Source organism: Diceros bicornis, chromosome 5, assembly GCF_020826845.1.
Source record: "Diceros bicornis minor isolate mBicDic1 chromosome 5, mDicBic1.mat.cur, whole genome shotgun sequence".
In the NCBI taxonomy this organism is placed as follows: domain Eukaryota; kingdom Metazoa; phylum Chordata; class Mammalia; order Perissodactyla; family Rhinocerotidae; genus Diceros; species Diceros bicornis.
The window spans coordinates 79,011,465-79,033,408 of NC_080744.1; the positions used below are offsets into that span (position 1 = coordinate 79,011,465).

The following is a 21,944-nucleotide window of genomic DNA, read 5'->3' on the forward strand; positions in this document are numbered from 1 at the left end:
CCCACCCAGAGAATCACCAATGACTACAGGGTCAGGGCCCCCCATCCACAGATGTGCCCACTCTATTGTCAGGGGTCCCTCTGTAGGGTCCATGCTAGTGACGACCCCCTTCCTTCCAGCAGGAAGCATGATGGGGTGAGCTTTCCCCTTTCTCTTTATTTTATTGATCAGGTTTTGCCTCATCCGTTTACCCCCCGCTTGAGCCCAGTCGGCTCCGCATATGCCCTTCTTCTCCATCAAGTGTGTCACAGTGCTCAAATTCCTTCCAAAATTGTCACTAAAACCAAGGACCACCTGCAACTTTTCTGTTTTACTTCTGGCCCAACCTACTTTTTAGCAAGAGGCTTTTGAGCAACAGTCCTAGAATATAACCTTTAAAAGCACGTGAATGTAGAATATAACCTGATGTTTAAAAACAGAGAAAAAGTAGTTCCTCCGCAGTTCTGCAGACTATTTTCAATTGCATTATTTTGGATTCTCTTTTCTTTATAATCAGTTAAAAACAGTGTCGCCCTGGTCCAAAAGCCCTTTTCCCTTGAAAACTGGGTGAAAATACAAATTTATCATTATAATACAGGACCACTTTGCAAATCAGAATTCTTGAGGAATTGTCAGCAGGGAGATTTTTGATTTCGGATTTTCTTGTGAGGAATTAAATCCCAGTTTCTGCTCTTTTGAAGTGGAAGATAAACCACCGTGGGCTCCTGAGTGATCACCAAGAATTGTTTACCTCAGTGGGCAAACAAAAGAACTTGTATTTCATTGCCACTGTAGTGTAGTAGTAATTAGGATTCCCACAGATGTAAAAACTGATGAAAAACTGTCCTGGTTTGGGGCAGACCCTGAGTAGTTCACTCGGCTTCTAGAACATTCCAGGTACACATAACTAATGGCCATACGCTGAACATACTCCAGGAGATGACAAAACAAGGGTATTAATAATGCCTTCTTCCAGCTTCTCCTATGTCACTATGAGGGCAGCGCTCAGTGCCGTGGGGGTCTTGCTTTCCCTTAGGGTTTTTGGGAGACTGGGACCAAGGCTGCTGGGGTAGTGACATGATTGTGACTTCTTAAATCAGGAGAAAATGCTGACATTCTAATCCAATTTATTTGAAAATGTCTTCCCCCTTTCCTGGGGATACTTGGAATCCCAAATCCAAGAAATGTAGCCCAAGTCCACAGACCTGTGCCTTTGCCGAATTTGATAAGGGTTGGCAGGCAGGCCCGCTTTGTCGGGAGCAGAGGGGCTGCAGTTTGGATGCTGTGACACAAGACCCCAGGCATCCGGCCCCCCTCTGTGCTCAGACTTCCAGAAATGTCTCCTCCCTCCTGCTCTATTCCCTGTGCAAACTGCCTTTAGAACTCATTTAGCTACAGATTCGCTCAAAGGCGGCATGCATTTAGATTTCCAATGGCTGCTCCATGCAGGAGCATTTAGGGAGTAGCATTCCCCTCTAGGGACGCTCAGGGTTATTAGCCAAATTGTCAGGCTTTTGTTCAAGTTTGTCTTTTTTTATTTATAACAGTATCCACTGTCCTTTCTTAGAATTCTGAGGGGGACGCCCAGACTCTGACCGAAGTGGATCTCTTCATCTCAACTCAGAGGATCAAGGTGTTAAATGCGGACACACAGGTAAGCATTTAAAGATGGTTATTTAAAATCATGTAACGAACTCCTCCCTTCCCACAGCAGGGGTCCTCGAGAACAAGGTCTGGCTGTAGAACTTTCCGTCTAGGATGGGGTGAAATGGTTGTCCCCGAGGACGGTTACTCTGGACCCTGGGTCTTGAGTGGGTTGTGGTTGTGGAATCCAGAGTGGGCTGTGGGGGCCGAGGAGCATCAGGCCGGGAAGGATCAGAGCTGGTGAGACTGTGTGCTGCTGCAGCTGGGATTAAATAGAGACAAAGTGAGGGGCAAGGAAGGGGAGGCGCAAGTTTGTGTGCTCACCAGTCAGGATTCTAGAATAGCCTTCCTGAAACCTCCATATGCTGGGCCTGGGAACTCCAGCTGGAGGGCGGAAATCTCGTGGTGGCCCTTGGCGCGGTGGCACTCCAGCGGGGAGGTGTCTTAAGATTCTCTACCTGTAAACCATGTGCTGTGGCCAGCTCGTGGCTGACCGGGATTCTGCTCGTCTTTTCTGTGCCTGAATCACTGCATGAGGCTGCTGTTGGTGGGGGAGACAGGAAACAGCTACCTGAGGAGAAAGGACCCGAATGAGATATAAAGGACTGTGAGCTGAGACGGAGAGAGGGCGGAGGCCGGGGGCAGGGGTTAGATGGAGGGGCTGGGGAAGGCCCCGGCAGTGCTCTCTGCCTGCGCTTTGCTGTGTGAGAGGAAGCAGCCATGGAAAGAGAGGGGGAAGGGCCCCCCTCACCCTGGGGACTGAGCTCATTACTGGGCCCAGATGCCAGTAACGGCCCCTGGCTTCGTTGCCTTTGGCAAGTAATCTGTGCGGTGACACTCTGGATGTGCAGGTTCCCTATTCCCCAGCACCCTGTCACCTGATGGTGTTGGCAGCCAATGACCATGTTGCCTGAGTTGGTTACAGCGTTGGAAATGCAGAATGGTGATTTTCTAATTATGTCACGCTTTCTACTTTTATTAGCTGGTGTTCTTCTGTGAAGAGAGCTTTTGTTTCTTTCCACCTCTGTCTCTGTCTTTTCACCATGGACTCACGGATTCTTTTTTTTTTTTTTAACTTGTGTTATAGTCTATTGCCATCGTTATTTTTTTTGGTGTTCCAATTATCCTAGATTTGGCCAGGGACCTTCAAACTGGGTCCTGTGTGGTTTTGACATCTTCCCTTCAGCCTTGAGGGCGTCCTTACAGTCTGAGACAGTAAGATGTTCTGAGCTCCCCTTGTACGTCCCCCACCCCAGACCTTGACTCAGCCGTTTCTTTAAGGAGTGTGGTTCCTTTTAGTGGGGAATGACGTACAGAAAGGAAGATCTGGGTGCTGGCTATGGTCATTGTTGCTAGGGTGTCATCGCTCCTGGGCCCGTGCAATGACCAGAGCTAGACAGTATGTTTTTAAAAGCCATGAGTTCATACTTGTACCTCCTATTCGAGACCAGCACCATAGGGTCCTCCTCAGCTGTCCCCATTTCCAGACTTACCCTTGTCCCATAGTGTCCATCCTGCTCTCAGCACCGTCAGTATGTTTTCTCATTTGCTCTCTCCTCGGATGTAGACAGTGCCCATATTGCTGGGCTGCTGGGAGGAGCAAAGGAGAGCTCTCAGGTAGCAGATGCACTGGGGTCAGGACCCCTCAGGGCTCAATGGGCGGGAAGACCTGACGTTTGGGGACAGAGGAGGCAGTAGGGTGTATCTTGGACCTGGGGTAGTACCATTATGTGGTTTCTGCTGTGGGCCACTCCCGACCCCAGCGCTCTGCTGCCTGCCCCCCATCCAGGCCCTCAGCACATCCCACCGTGGGCCCTGCAGTTCCCCTTCCTCCTCATCAGTCTGTCCCCATGTCCAGGCCTGGGCCTTGTCCCACTCATCTTTGTGTCCTGCAGCCCCACCCCCCTTGGAGCCTCGCACTTGGTTGTCACCTGGTGAGAACTCAGGGAATCACCTTTGACCTCTGATGACCCCTGTAGTGTAGACACTTCACAGACTTGTACTTTGTTTCGTGATCTTTTGTGGGCAAACTGGATGGGATCCCCCCTTCCTCCCCTCTAGCTACCATCCCTCATCACCCCACCTGTCAGGGTCCCCAAGACCACCCCAGGTTCGATGATTCACTAGGAGGCCTCACAGGAGCCAGCGTATCATCGTCCTCAGGGTTGTGATTAATTATGGCGAAAGGATACAGAGCAAAATCAGCAAAGGAAGGCCTCCAGTGGAGTCACACAGGACACGCAGAATCCCCCAGCAGCCAGTTGTGACAGCACACGTGAAATGTGGCTCACCAGGGAAGCTCACGGAGAAGCAGCGCCCAGGGTTTTTATTGGGGGTTGGCACGCAGGCACCCTCTGCCTGCCGGGCACCAAAGTTCCTGACTCCCGGAAAGCAGGCAGGTGTTCAGCCTGGAGTACACTGTTTGCACAAACAGCTTAGGCACAGTGAGCCACTCTCATCAGGTAGGATGGCAGGAATCCCCCCGAGATCCAGGTTCCCAGACCCCAGCCGAGGGCCACCCTTGCAGGCAGACCTTCTGAGGACGGCCCCAGGCCTGCTGCTTCTGCTCGTCTCCGCACAGCTGCCCTCTTTCTGTTGCTCCTGCGAGGGCGCTGCAACCCAGGGGCAGGAGTGTGGGCTTGGGGATGGAAACTGGGCTCCATCCCTCTGAACTTGTGGCCTTAGACAAGTTCCTGAACATCTCTGAGCCCCATTTACTCTTTCAGATGGGGCTGAGGAGAGCTCCCCTGCCGGACCCCGTGAAGGGGAAATGAGAAAGCCCAGAGCAGGGCCCATACCTGCCGGCGAGGTTTCCCTCATGTAAACCACCTGGAACCCTCGGGGCTGGCCTTGGGAGAGGGAGGGTCAAGCAGGGATGAGAGGGTGGGATGGCGAAAGGTGAACTAACCAAGCACTGGCCCCGGTGGGCCTTGGATACCATGGGAGTCTCTGTGGGCCAGGGCAGGAGTGAAGAGAACAAGTGCTGGGAAGTTGGGTCATGAAGGTGCTATAAGCTGGGGTCTGGCCACCCAGCTGACGTGTTTGGGGTGACTTGTCTGGTTGTGGGCAGCTATCAATAGTTTGCAAGCTTGCTCTAGGTACTGTTTAGGGTAAACTGAAAGAGAGAGTTGCAGCAGGAAATTGGTTTGACTGAAAAATAAAAACTGTTGGCAGAGGGGCTGAAGAGATGGGAACAGATGAGAGAGACTGTGGAGGCTGAAGTGGCCAGTGGGGACAGGAGAGAGGATGGCAGCCATGTTGGTGGGCAGCCATGTTGGTGGGCAGCCTCTGTCTGTGAGGAGGATGGCTCTGCTGTGGATATGAGCCAGAACTGGAGGAGAAGCACATTTTTGACACCTGGGGAATGATTTGGGTGTTTCTAACAGTGGCCAGAAATCAGGAGATGCTGAAGAGCCACTCCCAATTGTTCCCTTTCCAGTGTCCCTTCCTGAAAGGTGACTCTCATGGTAGTTAACCACCCCTATAACCTTGGCCAGAAAACAAATCAGCTCCAGGAAGATAAATGTGGAGCAGTATCCACTGCAAAAATGGATTCTGTGAGGAAGAAAAGTGCTTCAGAGGTTACAAAACACCCAATTTTCTTTTGTGGAAAAAGGACAAAGGCATAAAAGACCAAGTGATTAGTTTCTCAGAGCCTTTGTGCACAGCCTTGTTAGGTAGGGGTCATGGGCAGGATGCTCAGTGGAGATTCCTGTCAGACAACAAAAGCCGACAAGAGTAATGGGCCTGCCAGGGGCCGAGGGAATTGAATGGCCACGGAGACCCATCGATTGGAGTCGGGCGGGTTGCCTCAGTGTTCCCTGACCCAGGCCTGGCCTGGTTGGGCTCCCTGAGAAGAACTAATCCAGGGGAAATGTTGGTCTTGAAGCCGTCCTCCTCTGCTCATCAGGAAGTCTGGGCCAGGCACACACCTTGCAGGGAGGGGACCCTTCTCCAGAGCCACGATGGCCTCTGATCAGGGGGAGATGGGCTTCACCATGTGCCAGGCTCCCTGCTCCTCCTCCTGCAGGGACTGAGAGCCCCTCCCCAGCGTCATGCCTCCACCCAGTGTCTTTTTGGAAGCTGTGGGGCTAAGGTGAAGGCAGATTCCCCTTGACCGTGAATCGCCACCCTAAAATGCTCAGTTCACTAGAGCAGTGGTTCTCAACCACAGGCGATTTTGTCCCCCAGGGAACATATGGCAATGGCTGGAAATATTTTTGGTTGTCACGACTTGGGAAGAGAGAGGTGCTACTGGCATCTAGTGAGTAGAGGCCAGGGGTGCTGCTAAACATCCTATAGTACATAGGATAGCCATTCACAATAAAGAATGTTCTGGCCCCAAACGTCAGGCTGAGAAACTCCAAACTCGAGTCTTTTTTAGTGGCTCGTTTCCTGTAATGCTCCCTAACATGGACCTCCTCGTCGCTCTCCTGACAGGAAACCATGATGGACCACGCCTTGCGCACCATCTCCTACATTGCGGACATTGGGAACATCGTGGTGCTGATGGCCAGGCGCCGCATGCCCCGGTCGGCCTCTCAAGACTGCATCGAGACCACCCCCGGGGCCCAGGAGGGGAAGAAGCAGTATAAGATGATCTGCCACGTGTTCGAGTCCGAGGACGTGAGTAACTCGCAGACATGCCATGCCTCCCGATGGCCCCAGGTGCCATCATTGATGTTTCCATGGAATCGGTGATTTTTCTGACACTCTCTGAGTTTGCAGAGATAGTGAACCCAGTTTTATTTCACTATATGAAATAAGTTCTTCAAGAGCTCTTTATAAACTGAACTGTGGTTAAACATACGAGGAGAGCTGTGTATTTGAAGAACTCCTTTAACAAAATCTTTTTTCTCCTAGGATAAAATAGTCCTTGACTAACCTTTCTGTTGTTAAGATGCACATTTCGATGTCAGGGTTGCATCCAGGGAGGCACAGCTCGCCTGAAGTTTGGCTTGTGTTTGCTCATGGCCATTTCACGTCATCACAAGTTGAAAAATAATTCTGAAGAAAATCCTGCAGACTCGCTAAGAGACCGTAACCCCTTTGACTCCTTCCTTCAATGGGAGGAGCATCTTTCTGATCCTGGAATTGGGAAGAAGGGACCGAGAAGGGAGCAGTAGGGCCAAGAGGTTGGTGAGAGAGAGGCTGGGCCCAGGTCTCTCTGCTGCCCCCTGCAGGCAGATCTTACTCAGGGCAACTGGCAAAGCCGCTGCTGACCCATTCTTGTGGCTGTTGTCCAAGTAGAATTTTTAAAAATTATCTCTTCTCCATGGACACTGGGAAAGGGCATTCTTATTCACATATGGCCTTGCGGGTGTCTCAGGGACCTGGAGCAGTGGGGAATGGTCCCAGTATTTTCATATTTGAAGGCAGGCTCTCTAGTTGATGAAGTCAACCAGAAGTGCTCTGAAGCAATGGCATGTTTATTAGAGAGGAAATTTAAATACAGACCAACTAGTGCATATACCGTCTGTCGGTTGTCACTCTGTGGCGGTTGTGTGTTGCTGTGATGCTGAAAACTATGCCACCGCTATTTCAAATACCGGCAGGGTCACCCATGGTGGACAGGTTTCAGCGGAGCTTCCAGGCTAGAGAGACTAGGAAGAAGGACCTGGCCACCCATTTCTGAAAAAATTGGCCATGAAAACCCTGTGAATAGCAGTGGAGCATTGTCTGATGTAGCGCCGGAAGGTGAGTGGGTGGCACAAAGTGGGCAGTGTTCCGCTCTGCTGGACACAGGGTGGCTAGGAGTGAGAATTGACTTGACAGCACTGACAACAAAAGTACACACACACATTCTTTTCACAGATATCCGTGGACTCCTGGATGGGCATTTTTGTGTGGCTTGAGGGTGTCTTAGAGACCTGGCATGAGGGGATGGGCTGTGAGTGATGGGCCGGGTGAGGCAAGAAGCGGGCCAGCTGGCACAGGGTGAACAGTCTACTAGTGCAGAAGTCACAAAGGAACAGGGAGAGGATGAGTCTCTGAGGTGCCAGCCTTGCAGATGGTTGTGGGCAGAGTCTTCAGGGCAGGGGTGCTGCTGTGGCCTCGGAGTTCTCAATTCAGTGGGAGATAAGGCTGTGAGCAAAGTTTGGGGGTGGTCACTGGGGCTCCTAGTGGTCCTTAAGGAGTGAAGGAAGGACCCACCCAGTAGGGCGTGAAGGACACTGAGCAGCTGCCCAGAGAGCAGGACCCAGACGTGGCTCCATCCAGGTAGGCTGCTGGGGTAAGGATCCGAGGGTCTGGTGAGAGCAGAGTGCAACACCTGGAGAGAATGGAAGGTGGCATTAAGGAGCCCGTGGCCTTCTCTGAGTCTCGGTTTTCCCTCTGTAAAGTGGACTCATTCCGCTCTGGCTGAGGCCGGGGTGGATGAGCCGCAGAGGTGAGAGTGTTGGGGCAAAGCAGTGCTGGGGCCATGGCGGTGCCTCCCTCCACTTCTTCGCCCACCTGCTGGAGGCTGCCTGTGAGTGCCAGCTGCCAGTGCTATCCCCTCACTGAGGGCCCCGTGCATACTCCCCACTGCCCTGCCTGGGGGGGGCTCCTGGCCTCACAGCAGTGAACACCCACAGGCCCTGGCTGTGAGCTGAGGGGCAGGGGAGTCCTTTGTCTGCAGGGCTCCAAGGGTGTACCCCCCAGCCCTGGGAGGGTCCTCAGGAGCCTGCCCCCAGCCCAGGCAGGAGGGATGCCAGAAGGCAGCGTGGGAGGGGAAGTGGGAGCCTGCAGCATGTGGGGAGACACCAGGGGCTCCCGGATTGCACCCCAAGGAGCACGGGCATGGATGACCTCACCATCCCCAGGAGCTCCCACGGGGTGGGGGGTCCTGGCAGAACCCAAGGTGAAGTCCAAGGGCCGAGGGCAGCCCCACCAGGCTATCGGCCTAGGGGTGAAGGGCATGATGCTCTCAGACCACCTTTCCCAGCTAGGGGACCTTGGTCAGGTGTCCATGGACCCAGAGGGCATCCTGGTGACCCTAAGACCCAAGTAGGGCAGGGCAGGTCCTGGCTTCCCAGTCACCCCCCTATCCTGCCCTCCACCCTCAGGCCAGCCTTTTCCTGAGGCCTGGCTGCCAGCTTGGGCCAGCGCTCTGGGAACTGCCACTGCTGGGCTCCCCACCGCAGAGGGGCTCCTCTTGTGGCATCACCTCTGGTCCCTGGGCGCCACCTGGCGGTCCCTGGGCGCTGTGCTTCTGTCTGGGTCTGCCTGCTGCGAGCAGCACCCCAAAATGCTGGTCTTGGGAGCGGGCAGGGCTTGTTCCTGCTGAGTGAACATCGGCTTCTCCATCCTGGAAACTGTTCAGGGCTCAGTTGGAGAGGGCAGTTCTATCTCGACTTAGTACCTATTTAAGGAAAGTCCGCTGTTCTCTGCCTCTGTTATCTGGCCCAGCCCACCTTTTTTACATAGGTGTATTCATTTGCCGCACTTAAATCATGCAATGTGTAGAGCAAGAAAGGGATTGAGGCATTTAGGCCCGATTCCTCATTTTCACCTGTTTTCGGGTCTTGACCTGAGGTTTCCTAGGGGCGCCCATGCAGAGTCCCCCTTGATGGCAGTTAGAGAGGTGGGTGGCAGCAGGGGTAGACCAGAGGTGGGGCTCCCGGAGGCCCTGCTGTGGGCTGAGACATCACCGCGAGTCCCATTGCTCTCCAAGGGCTCTCTGCACAGCTGTGAGCACGGCTGACGTGTTCCAGGAGCTCAGGGCTTTAGTGCTTGCCTCCCGCCATCCCCTGTCTGCACACCGCAGGCGGCAGGCAAGGCCCACTAGTGACTTTTCAGTGTCCAGGCCTCTGCAGTGTCAGAAATTCAGTGACGTCCACAGAAGTGGTTCCATTGAAGTAGAAAGAAGTAATTTGCTCCGTGGGGTCTGCGCTGGTGTCCCTAGGTCTCAAGCTTCTCATTGGCCTCAGCCTGGACCATCACAGCTCCCCGCAAGAGCAGCTGGGCACCTGTCTCCCCACTTGACACTGGGCTCTGCTGAGGAGAACTGAATATTGGGTAGACAAATACCAGCCTCTGTGACACTCCCCAGAGGACACACCTCAAGTCTATTTTTGGAATAAGATAGGTGGAAAGAAAATACAGTACAGTCACCAACGGAAACAACAAAAAATACGATATTTAGCAAATAATTCATAATTTTCCCAGGCTTTATGTGAAACTGTGCTTTGTCCTGGAACGTCTGGGACTTAAAGCAGTTCAGGCGGAGGCAGTCAGGACCGGGCCCTGACGCGTGCAAGGCAGCAGAAAGGTTCACCCCGTGGCGACCCACAGTGGGGTGTTGGTGGAGACAAGGGCCCACAGGTTCTCTCGCATTCTTTGAAGCCCAGCAAGGGCCCCCCTGCAGGCTTGTGTGTGCTCCCTGCACCCAGCCCTGCTGCAGCCCCTCCTCTCTGGGCCGTGTGGAGCCTATGCTTCCATGCAGGCGGGTCTCTAGTGGGCTGCTCCCTCCCCACAGGCCCAGCTGATCGCCCAGTCCATCGGCCAGGCCTTCAGCGTGGCCTACCAGGAGTTCCTGCGGGCCAACGGCATCAATCCCGAAGACCTGAGCCAGAAGGAGTACAGCGACATCATCAACACCCAGGAGATGTACAACGATGACCTCATCCACTTCTCCAACTCAGAGAACTGCAAGGAGGTGAGCCACCTTCTGCCAGCCCCACGCTCCACGCCGCGCTCTGGGCGACCGAGCCGGGCAGCCTCAGGGAGGAGCTGCCCAGCGCACCCCCCAGCTCAGCTCACGGGAGAGAACGCGAGAACAAGCCCTTCTGGGCGCTCACACCAGCCGCTGTCTCCACAGCAGACTGAAGGCGGCCCGAGATGGACATCACGCTCCTGCTTCGGAGCTGAGCACTTGTGTGTGGAATGAACTGTGGGTGTTGTAACAAAGAAGCTGATTACAGTCCGTCTTAATGACCCTGAAAATGTGCCTTTTAATGCTGTTGTTATCATCACTGGTGCTCAGCACCCAGGAGACGTTCCTGAAAAGCGTGGGGAGGCAGCTTTAAAACAGGGTACCTGTGTGCTAGGCCCGGGGGACTGGCGAAGCTGCCAGTAATGTGGGCCTTAGCAGGTTCCACTGGATCTGCTCAGGGGTACGCAGAAAGTCCTCCTAAGACAGAGGCCTGGGGATGACCGTACCCCACCTGCTTCTTGAATGAATGAATGATTCCTGGATTCTTGTGAATGAGTGAATGGATGAATGACCCTGATTAATTGAATGAGTGAATGGTGCTGACTGTTTGTTGAATGAAGGCATGACCCTGGCTGCCTGTTAAATGAGTGAATGAATGAATGATCCTGGCTGTTTGTCAAATGAATGACTCTGATTGATTGTCCAATGAAGGAATGATCCTGACTGCTGGTTGAGTGATTGAAGGAATGAATGACCTGACTGTGTGATGAATGAGTAAATAATCTGATTGCTTGTGGAATGAGTGAACAATCCTGGCTTCTTGCTGAATGAATGATAGGCAGCTTTCTGAGAGTGACTCTCGAGGCAGAGAGAAAATAGAAGGACTTTTCTAGAAAGAGCAAAGGTCAGGGGCAGGGTTTGAGTCCTGGAGTCTGAGAACATTCCTCTGGCCTCCATTGGCTTGGGAGGGAGGGAAGCAGGAGCCAGAACATGGGCTGTGCTTGGGGCTGGGGGAATCGATGCTGGGCATGGGAGGGGAGGAAGTCTGTGTTCCTGGTTCCTGGGATTGTTAGGGGCCCCAGGCGGGCTTGGGAGCCAGAGCCGGACGAGGCCAGGGCTAGGTGAGCAAGCTAAGACGGGCTGGCCTTGCTTCCAAGGACAGGGCTGGCACCACTGTGCTCAGGGGCGTGCTGGTCCTTCGGTGGGTGCTGAGCAGAGGCCCCAGTCCTGGCACCCATCGGGGCACTTCTCATTCTGCTGATTTCCTTGCAGCTGCAGCTGGAGAAGCACAAGGGCGAGATCCTGGGCGTGGTGGTGGTAGAGTCAGGCTGGGGCTCCATCCTGCCCACGGTGATCCTGGCGAACATGATGAACGGCGGCCCGGCTGCCCGCTCAGGAAAGCTGAGCATCGGAGACCAGATCATGTCCATCAATGGCACCAGCCTGGTGGGGCTGCCCCTCGCCACCTGTCAGGGCATCATCAAGGTGGGCGCCCTGGGCCCCTGCCCGGTGGTCATCAGCTCTGCCTTTCTCCTCACACATTGTAGTCCCCACTTGACCCCCGAGGAAACTGAGTCAGAGACTCCCACCTAGTGACCATGAACTGAAGACTCTACCACATGCTGAAGTCAGAGAAGGACCTGGGCCGCCCCTGGTGGTGGGGAGGGACCTTTGGTTTCACTTAGCCCAGTTCTGAGCCACGTTGACCCCAGGCAAGGGCTGAGGACCTGTAGATGTAGGGTGACCAATTTGTCCTGGTTTGCCTGGGACTGTCACAGTTAGCCCTGAGTCCCACTTCCTGGGAAGACTCGGCGGGTTGGTCACCCGACATGGACCTGAGAGCTGAGAGGCCGCTCTGACCATCTGACCTGTGAGCTGGAAGCTTGGAGAGGTGCTGAGCTGACTGTCCCTGGAGGGGGTCTTGCAGAGGGGACACAAGCAGGTGGGACCAGAGGCCTTCACACCTGGTCGCTCCAGGTCTGTAAGAGTCCCGGGGCAGAAAGATCAGACAGGCTGCCCCAGGAGGGGCCTTTGCTCTCTCCAGGGTCTCCAGGCAGTGGCTCTGCCTGCTGGGGGCAGGCCTGTGGCCCTCTGCCTAGGGTCTGCCCTCAGCCCTCTGGCTTGTCCCCTCTCCACCCAGCTGTGGTTTTGGTGCTGGAGGACATGCTTCCCTCCGCGCCTGTCAGCCTGAGAAATGAAGAGCATTCCCGAGGCCAGAACGCTCCATGAGCAGGCTCTGGGAGCTGGCCCAGCTAAACCAATAGGTAACGGGAAGGTGTAGACAGACAGGCATGGGAGAGGCCTCAGTCAGCGGCACCAGAGGCTTGGTTGGCCAGGACCCTCCGTCTGAGGGCTACCACTCCCAGGTACTCCCTCACCTGGGCTCTGACCAGGCTGTTCTTGTGCGTGTGCGTGTGTGTGTGTGTGTCCAGAGGAGCAAGCTGAGCTGCAGCCAAATTGAGGCTTGAGCTCCTCCTCCTGTCTCCCCACCCCCACCTAACCCCAGAACCATGGCCTGGGGCGTCGCTGTCCTCTTTGGGCCCGAGGTCACCCTTGGCTCCAGCTGGCCCTGTCTTGATGCAGACACCAGAGCCTCCTGCTCACAGACTTTCACTGAGCTGGTCGCTCCCTGTCCTCACCCCGCCGTAAGCACAAGCGCCCGTCATTGGAAGGTGTTTTGTTTTGAGGAAGGTGTCTCCACAGCCCTTCCACACAGAAAGTTCTCCTCCTGTAGTCAGCGTGGTGAGGGCCCCTCCCGAGAAGCACCGTGGAGGGCGACCTTGGGGCCAGCCTGTGAGTCGTGCACAGTGGTGCTCTGAGCCTGGCCGCTGGCTCCAGGAGAAGCTGGTTTTTTGCTGGGTCGGGGGCACACTCGCCAACCTGGGAGAGCCAGGAGCCCTGCATACGGGTCAGGGTGATGCCTTTACCCCCTCACAGGGGGACACTGAGGCTGAGAGGGAACTGTCTCCCCTGGGCTCGTGCCCCTGCACTCGGGGCTCCCCCCTGCCAGTCAACTCATTCTGGGCCCAGGCCTGTGAGGGTGTGCATGCAGATGGCATCTTGGGCCCACCTGTGACTCTCGTCCCGTACTCTGCAGGGTCTCAAGAACCAGACGCAGGTGAAGCTCAACATCGTCAGCTGTCCGCCGGTCACCACGGTCCTCATCAAGCGGCCTGACCTCAAGTACCAGCTGGGCTTCAGCGTGCAGAACGGAATCGTGAGTCCACTCTCTTGCCCTGCACCTCCTCCCCTGCGCATGCGTAGGGCCTGGGTGCAGGGAGCTGGGCTGGCGGCTCTCTGCCCCTGCCGCTGGAACCGCTTCTGTCTGTCAGGCAGCCCCAGCCGGTGGGCACAGCAGCCAGCAGCCAAATTCAGAGCTTTTAGCGTCACCTGGGGCAGGCCTGGGCAGGGAGAGAGGGCCAGTGTGGCCGTGGAATGGGTCCCTCAAGCCCTGCCCTAGGCACCCTTGTCCCTGTGATGGCTGTTCTCTGCGGGCACCTACTTTGGAGGCAGGAGCTTTTCCAGCCACTGCTGTCTGGATGCACACAGCCAATGGCAGTGTCAGACTTACTATGTTCAACAAGCAGATGTCCACTCATTTGTTCATTCATTCACTCATTTACTCACCCGTTCAGAGCCATTTGTGAGGCGCCTGCCCTGTGTCAGGTGCTGTGCCAGGCACCGGAGAGGGAGGAGGGCTTCCAGGAGGAGGTGATTCTGGGCTTGTGTGAGTGTTGGTCTGCCCAGACATCTGTGCCTGTTCCTTGGGCCAGAGCTCTTCAGCCCAGAGTTCCTGCCTTCTCCTCAACCCACGTTTGGCCCGTGTGAGTTCCATTTCCTTGGTTGTTCCTCCTGCAAAGGTCCTGGTGGGCAAGGACATGACCACGGATAGAGGATGGAAGAGGGGAGGCCAGTCATTCCCAGATTGCTTAAGCTAGCCCTAGTTATTAAAGAACCAGGGAAGAGATTATGCGGTGGTGTGAGGTGAGGGGGAAGGTGTGTGCGCCCACTCACAGCCACAGAGAAAACACATGCGAGAACATTCTAGAAAGGCAGCTGTAGATGAGACAAAACTTCCCCATTGCTGTCTGGTGCAGAAGCGTGGAGAGGTGCAGAGAGCTGGGAAGAGCCACAGGGCTTGGGCTCCAGGCCCGTTTTTGTTGCTTCTGCTGGAGCACACTGCTGCTGTGACAAATATTCCCCAGATCTTGACATAGTAGGAGTTGGGTTCTCAGTCATGTCACAGTCCAGTGTGGGAGGGGGCCATGTTCCACAGAGCCGCTCGAGGTCCGGGCTCACCCTCACCTGGGTTTTGGAGGCCCCACTGGCCGCTCCGAGTCTGGCTGGCAGCTGAAGGAAGACAGAGACATAGCTGTGGCCCTTGCCATTTCTGCCACATCCCACTGGCTGGACAGAGCTCAGCCACACACCCCATAAAACACAGGGCAAGCTGGGAAGGTGGTCCAGCTGGCGCCCAGGAGGAAGAGGGAAAGAGTATGAGGCCATCTAGCCAGTGCTGGCCATACATTCCTAGCTGTGTGACCTTGGGCAAGTCACTTAACCTCTCTAGGTTGTCCTTAAAAGGTGGTTGTGAAGATTAACTGAGAAAATCCATAAAAAACACTGAGATGTCCAAGGAGGGCACCCTGTGCCCACTTCTGCAGAGGGGAAAGGCCCCTTGGCACTTGTACCCAGGCACAGGTACCCAGCCAGATTGTCTGCATCCCCTTTGAGACTTCTGTTGGGGACAGTGCATCTGCCCCTGGAGTTGGCCAGCAGGTGGTCTGGCCTGGCCCTGCCCCGCCTGGCCACTCTGTACACACATGTATCCTGGGCGCAAGCAGCTACCCCAGCTAATTTAGAAGCTCTGCAGGAAGTCGACTGGGGTCCCTGCCTGCAGCTGCTGAGCTGTGTGGACGGGCAAGGGATCCACACTCTGGAAAGGGCTGGCATGGGGCTTCTGACCTGCCTGACATCCTGAACCAGCACGCAGGGCTCGTCTGGGTGTTGTGCTGCTCCGGCAGTGCCTCCCTCCTCAGCATGGGGGCAGGTGGATGAGGGCGAGGGCTGTCAGTAACCCTGACAGTCCCCATGAGGGGCCCTGCAGCACTGGATCGGAGTGTGGGGCCCAGCCTCTACCTTCTGCATGCCACCGGCAAACTCACCATCCTCTCCCTGTACCCTGCCCAGCCCGGGTTCATGGTCTTTGTCTGTAGAATGCTACTCGGTGCAGCCCCATCCCACAGTGAGCCCTGCTGGAGGACGGCGTGTTGTGTCAGGGCTGGCTTTCCCTAAATGGCCGTGGCCAGGCCCCCTGTGTGGGGGCTGAGGGGGCTGCCTGTTCTTGGGGCGTGTGAGCCCAGGACAGGCCTGATGCCCCCCATCCCCAACACTTTCCTCTGTCAGCTCATTTTAATTCTCACAACAGCCAGAAGAAGAGCACAGGGACTGGTGAAAAAGCTGGGACACAGAGAGGTTTGGTGACTTGCTCCAGGTCACACAGCTAATGAGGCCATCTGGGACCGTGGAGGGGAGGAGGGGGAGAAGAGACAAGGAAGGGGAGGGGCTCTGGTTTGTGTTTCATGGGGACTAAATTAAGGTGAGCAGGAAAGGACGGGGACGCCGGCCCTGGGAAAGCGGTAGTGAGGACAGGTGCAGGGCAGCCGGAGGTGAAGCCATAGACCTTTCTTCTCAGAGACCGGGGGAGGGGAGGTAGCTGGGGAGAAGGCAGGGTGACAAGGGGGCTCCCCCAAGGAGGTGCAGGAGAGGGTCTCTGCAGGGGGCGGTGGACGTGCTGGGGCCATGTGAGTGGCCAGGAGGCTGAGGGCAGTGAGGAGGGCAGGGGGGCTTCTCAGAAGGTTTGGGGGGTGCAGGGTCAGGGTAGCAGCAGATCTAGGCTTTTTGGGGCCTGGAGCTGGGGGAAAATAATACCCAATTCTGAAGACAGCATTGCCAGGGCCACCCCCCCACCCCCAGCCAGGTCACAGTTGGACCCGGGTCCACAGGACCCGACAGGTCCTGAGGCTAGTGTCATCCGTTTCTTGGTGCTTCTGCCACTGGTCCAGAGTCCCACTTCCAGGGTGTGTGGGTGAAGCTTGGGGCCTAGGGCACTGCTGTGGACAAGGAGCAGCACAGCCCAGAGGCGGGCGGCTGGCGGCCGAGAGCTGGGGGTTGTGGGGGCTCTCCGGGGCTTCCTCCCAGGTACATCGCAGCTTGCCCTGAGTGCCAGGGAGGGTTGTAGACAGAGCAGTGAATCTGCGTGGCTTTATCCTATCATGATACGTCTCCCCAGGGATCTAGGAAATGGGATGCAGGCAGCTGCACAAATCAATCCCGTCTCCACCTGGCCCTGCATGGGCGGCCTTCAGGCCAGCCATGCTGACCCGGTCCTCGCCTGCCTTGTGAGCACGCCCATGTCCGTAGACAGGTGTGGGGTGTAGGGGCTGGCCGTCCAGGCTTGGCCCCCAGGGCATTCAGAGGCACCTCTACTGGGCAGCTACCAGCATCACCACCTGTGGCCAGGGCACACCCACCACCTGGGCTGTGTCTAGTTGTCTCCGGTGGCTGATGAGTGCCCCAGGCTTCTCCACTCAGCTGGGGCCTCACAGGAGGAGTGAGTTTGGGAGAACATTCAGGAGGCCTGAGGTGCTGGCTACTCCTGTCCAAGGGTTTGCTCTGGGCACAGAAGAGCCATCCCTCACTCCTCACAGCGTGATTGGGTTGGGACCAGCGGCCCCAGGGGCCCTGGGCCTCGGCTTCCAGCCCGCCCAGCCTCGCCAGAGGGGCCTGGCCTGGTAGCTGTCCCCTCCCATGTGGTGTGGTCTTCTGCTGCCTGCAACAGTGGAGCCCTCCCCTGGGTGTCACCTCTCTCATCACCACTGGGCCTGCTTGTCCCTAGTGCCCAGTGAGTCTCTCAGGAGGCTCCCACCCTCACCAGGCCCTGCCTGGAGTCCTGGCTTGAGCTGGCCTGGGACAGCCATGGGGCGACCCCTCAGCCTGCACACATAGTGTCCATGGGTGAGTGGTGGCAGGACACCTGGCTAGGAAACGGCATTTGTCAGCTCCTGCGCAGACCCACTGTGGTTTTCTGCCAGATTACTGCACAAACATTTCCCGTGGCAGGTGGCAGGCCTTACTGTGCAGAGTGAGCAGTGAGATGAAATATGTCCCAGCACTGGGGTGTCTTGGTAAATCTGGGTGCTGTCACATGAGAGGGAGAGGGAGGGGCCCTCTGCACAGCAGTCAGTGTGTGCATGTATGTGTGTGCGTGTGAGCGTGCATGCATGTGTATGTCTGTGCATGGGTATGTGTTTGGGGCGGGTGCACCTGTGCCTCTCAGACCCCACCTGGCTTCATCCTGGAGTTTAGTGTGTCCCATCCTCTCTCCGGAACAAGAGGGCCCATGTGGCTAAGAAGCTGTATTATGTTATAGAATCTGCCTCTCCCACCACCACCCCTTCTTCTTTAAGCCCTGACTCCTAGGACATCTATTTCATTTTGTTTTGTTTCTGTTTTTTTAAATTGTGGTAAAATACAATTACAGTTTAGTGTACAGTTTAGTAGCGTTAAATACATTCACATTGTTGTGCAGCCAATCTTAAGAACTCTTCATCTTGCAAAACTGAAACTCTGTCTGATTCAACACTAACTCCCCACTCCCTCCTCCCCCAGCACCTGGCAACCACCATTCCACTCCGTCTCTATGAATTTGATGACTCTAGGGACCTCATATGAGTGGACTCATACAGGATTTGTCCTTTTGTGACTGGCTTATTTCACTTAGCATGTCCTCAAGGTTCATCCATGTTGCAGCAGGTGTCAGGATTTCCTTCCCTTTTAAGGCTGAATAACATTCCACTGTAGGTGTGTACCATGTTTTGTTTATCCATTTATCGATTGATGGACACTTGGGTTGTTTCCCCCTCGTGGCTGCTGTGAACATCAGTGTGCGAGACCTCTGTTTTCCAGTCTGTCTGGTTTCGTTGTTGCAGGTGCTCCTAGACCCCCAGTCCATCTGTCTGGGGTCAGTTCTAGGAACCAGGAAATGAAGGCCACCCCATGGGCAAGTTCTTCCCACCAACCTAGGGCATCCCTGTGGAGCTGGTGTCTGTGAGGCTGGTTCAGTTAGGGAACAGTGTTATCTGTCCCTGTTTCACAGATGAGGACTGAGGAACAGGGAGGTGAGGTACCCTGCCCCAAGGCTCCCAGCTGGGAAGTGGCCGAGCAGGGATTGGGCCTGAGGCTGGCCATCAGGGAGAACACGCCCACTGTTCATCATCAGATGCTTGTGCAGTGTCAGGGTATCAGTGGGCCAGTATGCGCATGGATTTGGTGGCATTTGTGACCAGTACAGTGGCTGATGTGTCTGTATCTAGGGCCCGGGGAGTTGATAACCAATCAACAATGTGCATACGAGGCCCTGGTAGTAGCTTCCGTCATGGCCAGCCAACCAGTCTCTCCTCACTGAGACTGCAGGGACCACTGTGCCCACTGACAGCGGTGTGCCACGCACCAAGTTCCCCGGAGTCCTCTGGAAAAGTTTGCCGACATCTGAGTTAGTCTTGCACAAGTGCTCTTTCCATTTTCAGCTTCATTACGCCCAATGAAGTACAATGCATTAGTTTGCAGACACGCGCTGGATGACCCAGTTAACACTGTTTCTAAATGGATCCCTCTTCTCTCTTCCCGCAACACCATTCAAGAAATCAGGAAGTCTCCAGCTGGGAGGCATCAGCCTTCCTCCTGACAAGTGCACCCTGTGAAGTTAGAACACTCTATGGCCCCGGTTCCTGTGGGGCGGGCCTCGTTTAGAAAGGCCAGCGGCCTGTGTGTGTGCACGTGGCCCTCTCCTTACCTCTTCCTGCTCCCCTTCTGCCCCCTCCGCCAGGCTGCCCCCCCAGATTCCAGCCAGGTCACCCACCAGGGTCTGAGTCCATCCTCCTGGCAACCCTCTTTCAAGATGCAAAGCCATTTTCTCCCTCTCCCCTCTTCACCTTCTTTCCTCGAGTCTCTGTTACTGAACCAAGTGGGCTTACCTCCTGGTGAGTTAAATAAGACTCTACATCAGTGGAAGTTGTCTCACAAAGTAAAGTGTATTTGTAGCAAATAGGTGGCCATGAGGAATCATTTCCAAAGTCATGGTGTCCCCAAACAAAGGGAAGCAGAAAGTTTTTTTTTTTTTTTAATTTTTCCCCCAAAGCCCCAGCAGATAGTTGTATGTCATAGCTGCACATCCTTCTAGTTGCTGTATGTGGGACGCGGCCTCAGCATGGCCGGAGAAGCGGTGCCGGTGCGCGCCCGGGATCCGAACCCGGACCGCCAGTAGCGGAGCGCGCACATTTAACCGCTAAGCCAAGGGGCTGGCCCAGGAACTTTTATTTGTTTGGGGAATGAATATTCAAAAGAGAGAGGCGGGTATTCGATGCACAGGCTCAGTTGGAGAACATGCTTCCACATAATGAGGCCTAAGCTCCTCCTGGAGAGATCTTTGCATTAAAAATAGGGCAAAGGTCTTGGGCATAGCTCTTGTGGTGAGGCTTGGTCAGTTTCAGGATGGTTGGTGCTTACATTTCCCTTGAGTTTCTCACTTGGTCAGTTTCAGGATGGCTGGTGGTTACATCTCCTTAACATACAAAAGGAAAAGAAACAACTGGGAAAGGTGCCTTGAGAAACTCAATTGCTTCCAAACCCACCTATGAGTTTCTCAAGGCACCTAGTCATTGACATGTCCACGACTAAGGAGGAAGCTGCCCCCAGCGATTTAGTCAGGCACCTTCTGCAGAGTGTCCCAGCTTCTTTCTGGAGCAAGCTGGGCCTAGCCTCACACTTGGTCAGGCTGGGAAGTGAGCCAGGCCATCCTGAAGCACCTTCTTCAGGATCTTCAAAGCCAGTTACACTGGGTACAAAATGCCCTTAAATCATTTGGGGGAAACAAAGAATAAAAGTTCATCCTTAACGCTGTGTGGAGTGTTTGGGCAGTCAGGGGAGCAGGGCCTCCACCTGACAGACGGGTGCTCCCCCTTTCTGGAAAATAGATGTCCTCAGGTCAGCCTGTTTCTCTGCCCATACCCTGGCCCGAGTGCCTGGGTTCCAGGACTGTGACCAGCTCTGCTGCAGGAGTCCAGGTGCTGGGAAGCAGTGGCCTTGTGCTGTGACATCAGTTTGCATGCATGTCTCCTTCCAGAAAGAGAGGGACCCTGAGCGCTGGGAAGGACTCTGAGTGCTCTGGGCACCATGCCAGGATCCACACACACATGGTTTGGAAAGGCCTGTGGTGTTTGTGACAAGGCAAATCTTACAAAACAAATGGCAGTGGGAATCCTGTGGTGCTGCCAGCGTCAGGCTACGGTCAGTGGCCGTTTAAGCCTATCTCAGCCTTAACAAGATGCCACTCCAGGTCCTGAGGGAGAGAACTGGGGAGGTGGGGGCAGGCAGGGTGGAGCGGTCCTGTCTGAGGCTGGGAGAGTCGGCCCCCAGTGGCCCCGGAAGTGAGATCCAAGCCTCACGAGCAGGCCCGGCTGGGGGCCGGATGAGAAGTGTCCCTGACACAGGCGGGAGTCCCCGAGGTGAGGGCAGAGGAGGTTCTTGGATAACTGGAGCCTTGCCATGGAGCGGAAAGAGCAGCGCGTCAGGGAGAAGGGCCTGCTGTTCTGCCGGAATCTTCCACCACCTGCAGCTGTGCTTCCTGCCCGCAGGCCGACCCTTGACCTCTCAGAGTGCTGACCAGAATCCCCCTTCCTGTCTCTGGGTCGAGGTTCCCTGCCTTTTCAAGTATGAGGACCCCTAAAACGTCATCAAAACCTCAACAAGACAATAGCCATGTGGTAGTGTTTTCAGATTGAGGAAACTGTAAGGACGAAGCCCACTGTGAGTTCAGTGAGGCCTTTAGGTGACACGGGGGGCCGCTGGGCACTCGGGGGACAGGCTCCCTCCAGCTGGGCCTCCCTGCCTGCTCGGGGCTCCATCTTTCTTATCCTCAAGCAGGCCTGGTGGGGTGCAGCCTTCCAGGGCACGGAGATAATGCAGAGGAAGGGGCTCTGGGGTCCCGGCGATGCTGGCCGAGGTGACAGGTGGGGCGGACAGAGACCCCTCTAGTGATGGCTGTGGTTTCTCTCAGGAAGCCTCAGCCCCAGGGGCACTGCTGTCGGACCCCCTCTGCTCCCATGCTGTTCCTAGATCAGTAACCCGGGTCCTTGGACACAGCCGTGGTGGGGAGAGGCCTGGCGCCCTTTCAGATCCCTCCCCCACTGCCTCTCCAGGACTTCAGCATTCCTCCCACCATGGTGCTTTCATTCCTGCACCTTTCGTGGGTTCCCCAGGGCCTGGCAGAGCCCCCCGGGAACCGTTGGGGAGCGGACTGCCCACCTTCTCTCCATGAGCTGACAGCTCTCGCCCTGAGCTCTGTTCTCCTGTTGTCTGCGTGGGTGTACACATTTCTGATGCCTCGATCTTTAGTGAATTTCACAGTCTTAGGGGCTTCGTCGTCATTTCCCCAAACTCTTTCCATTTGTTGGCTTGTGAAATCTTCACCTCCTCATGAGATGGGAACGGTGACTGTCTTCGCTTGAAAGAGGAGCAGAATGTGGCTGGCAGAGAATCTTCCAGAATGTGCTTTACCTGTGCACACCTCCAGCCTTCACACTCCGCTGACACAGAAACAAAGGCTCCGGGGTGGCTGGGGGAGCAG

General features: G+C 55.5%; 1 protein-coding gene across 6 annotated transcripts in view; it reads left to right on the plus strand.

Annotated features, from left to right (window-relative positions):
- The window catches only part of APBA2 (amyloid beta precursor protein binding family A member 2), a 230,190-nt gene that overhangs the window by 204,582 nt on the left and 3,664 nt on the right, over positions 1-21,944 (plus strand). For all 6 annotated transcript variants that reach the window (XM_058542280.1, XM_058542279.1, XM_058542281.1 and 3 more), the window contains 5 exons: positions 1,547-1,633; positions 6,064-6,249; positions 10,082-10,261; positions 11,531-11,743; positions 13,356-13,475. In XM_058542280.1, the coding sequence (XP_058398263.1) occupies positions 1,547-1,633; positions 6,064-6,249; positions 10,082-10,261; positions 11,531-11,743; positions 13,356-13,475 (786 nt within the window). The remainder of the gene's footprint in view (positions 1-1,546; positions 1,634-6,063; positions 6,250-10,081; positions 10,262-11,530; positions 11,744-13,355; positions 13,476-21,944) is intronic.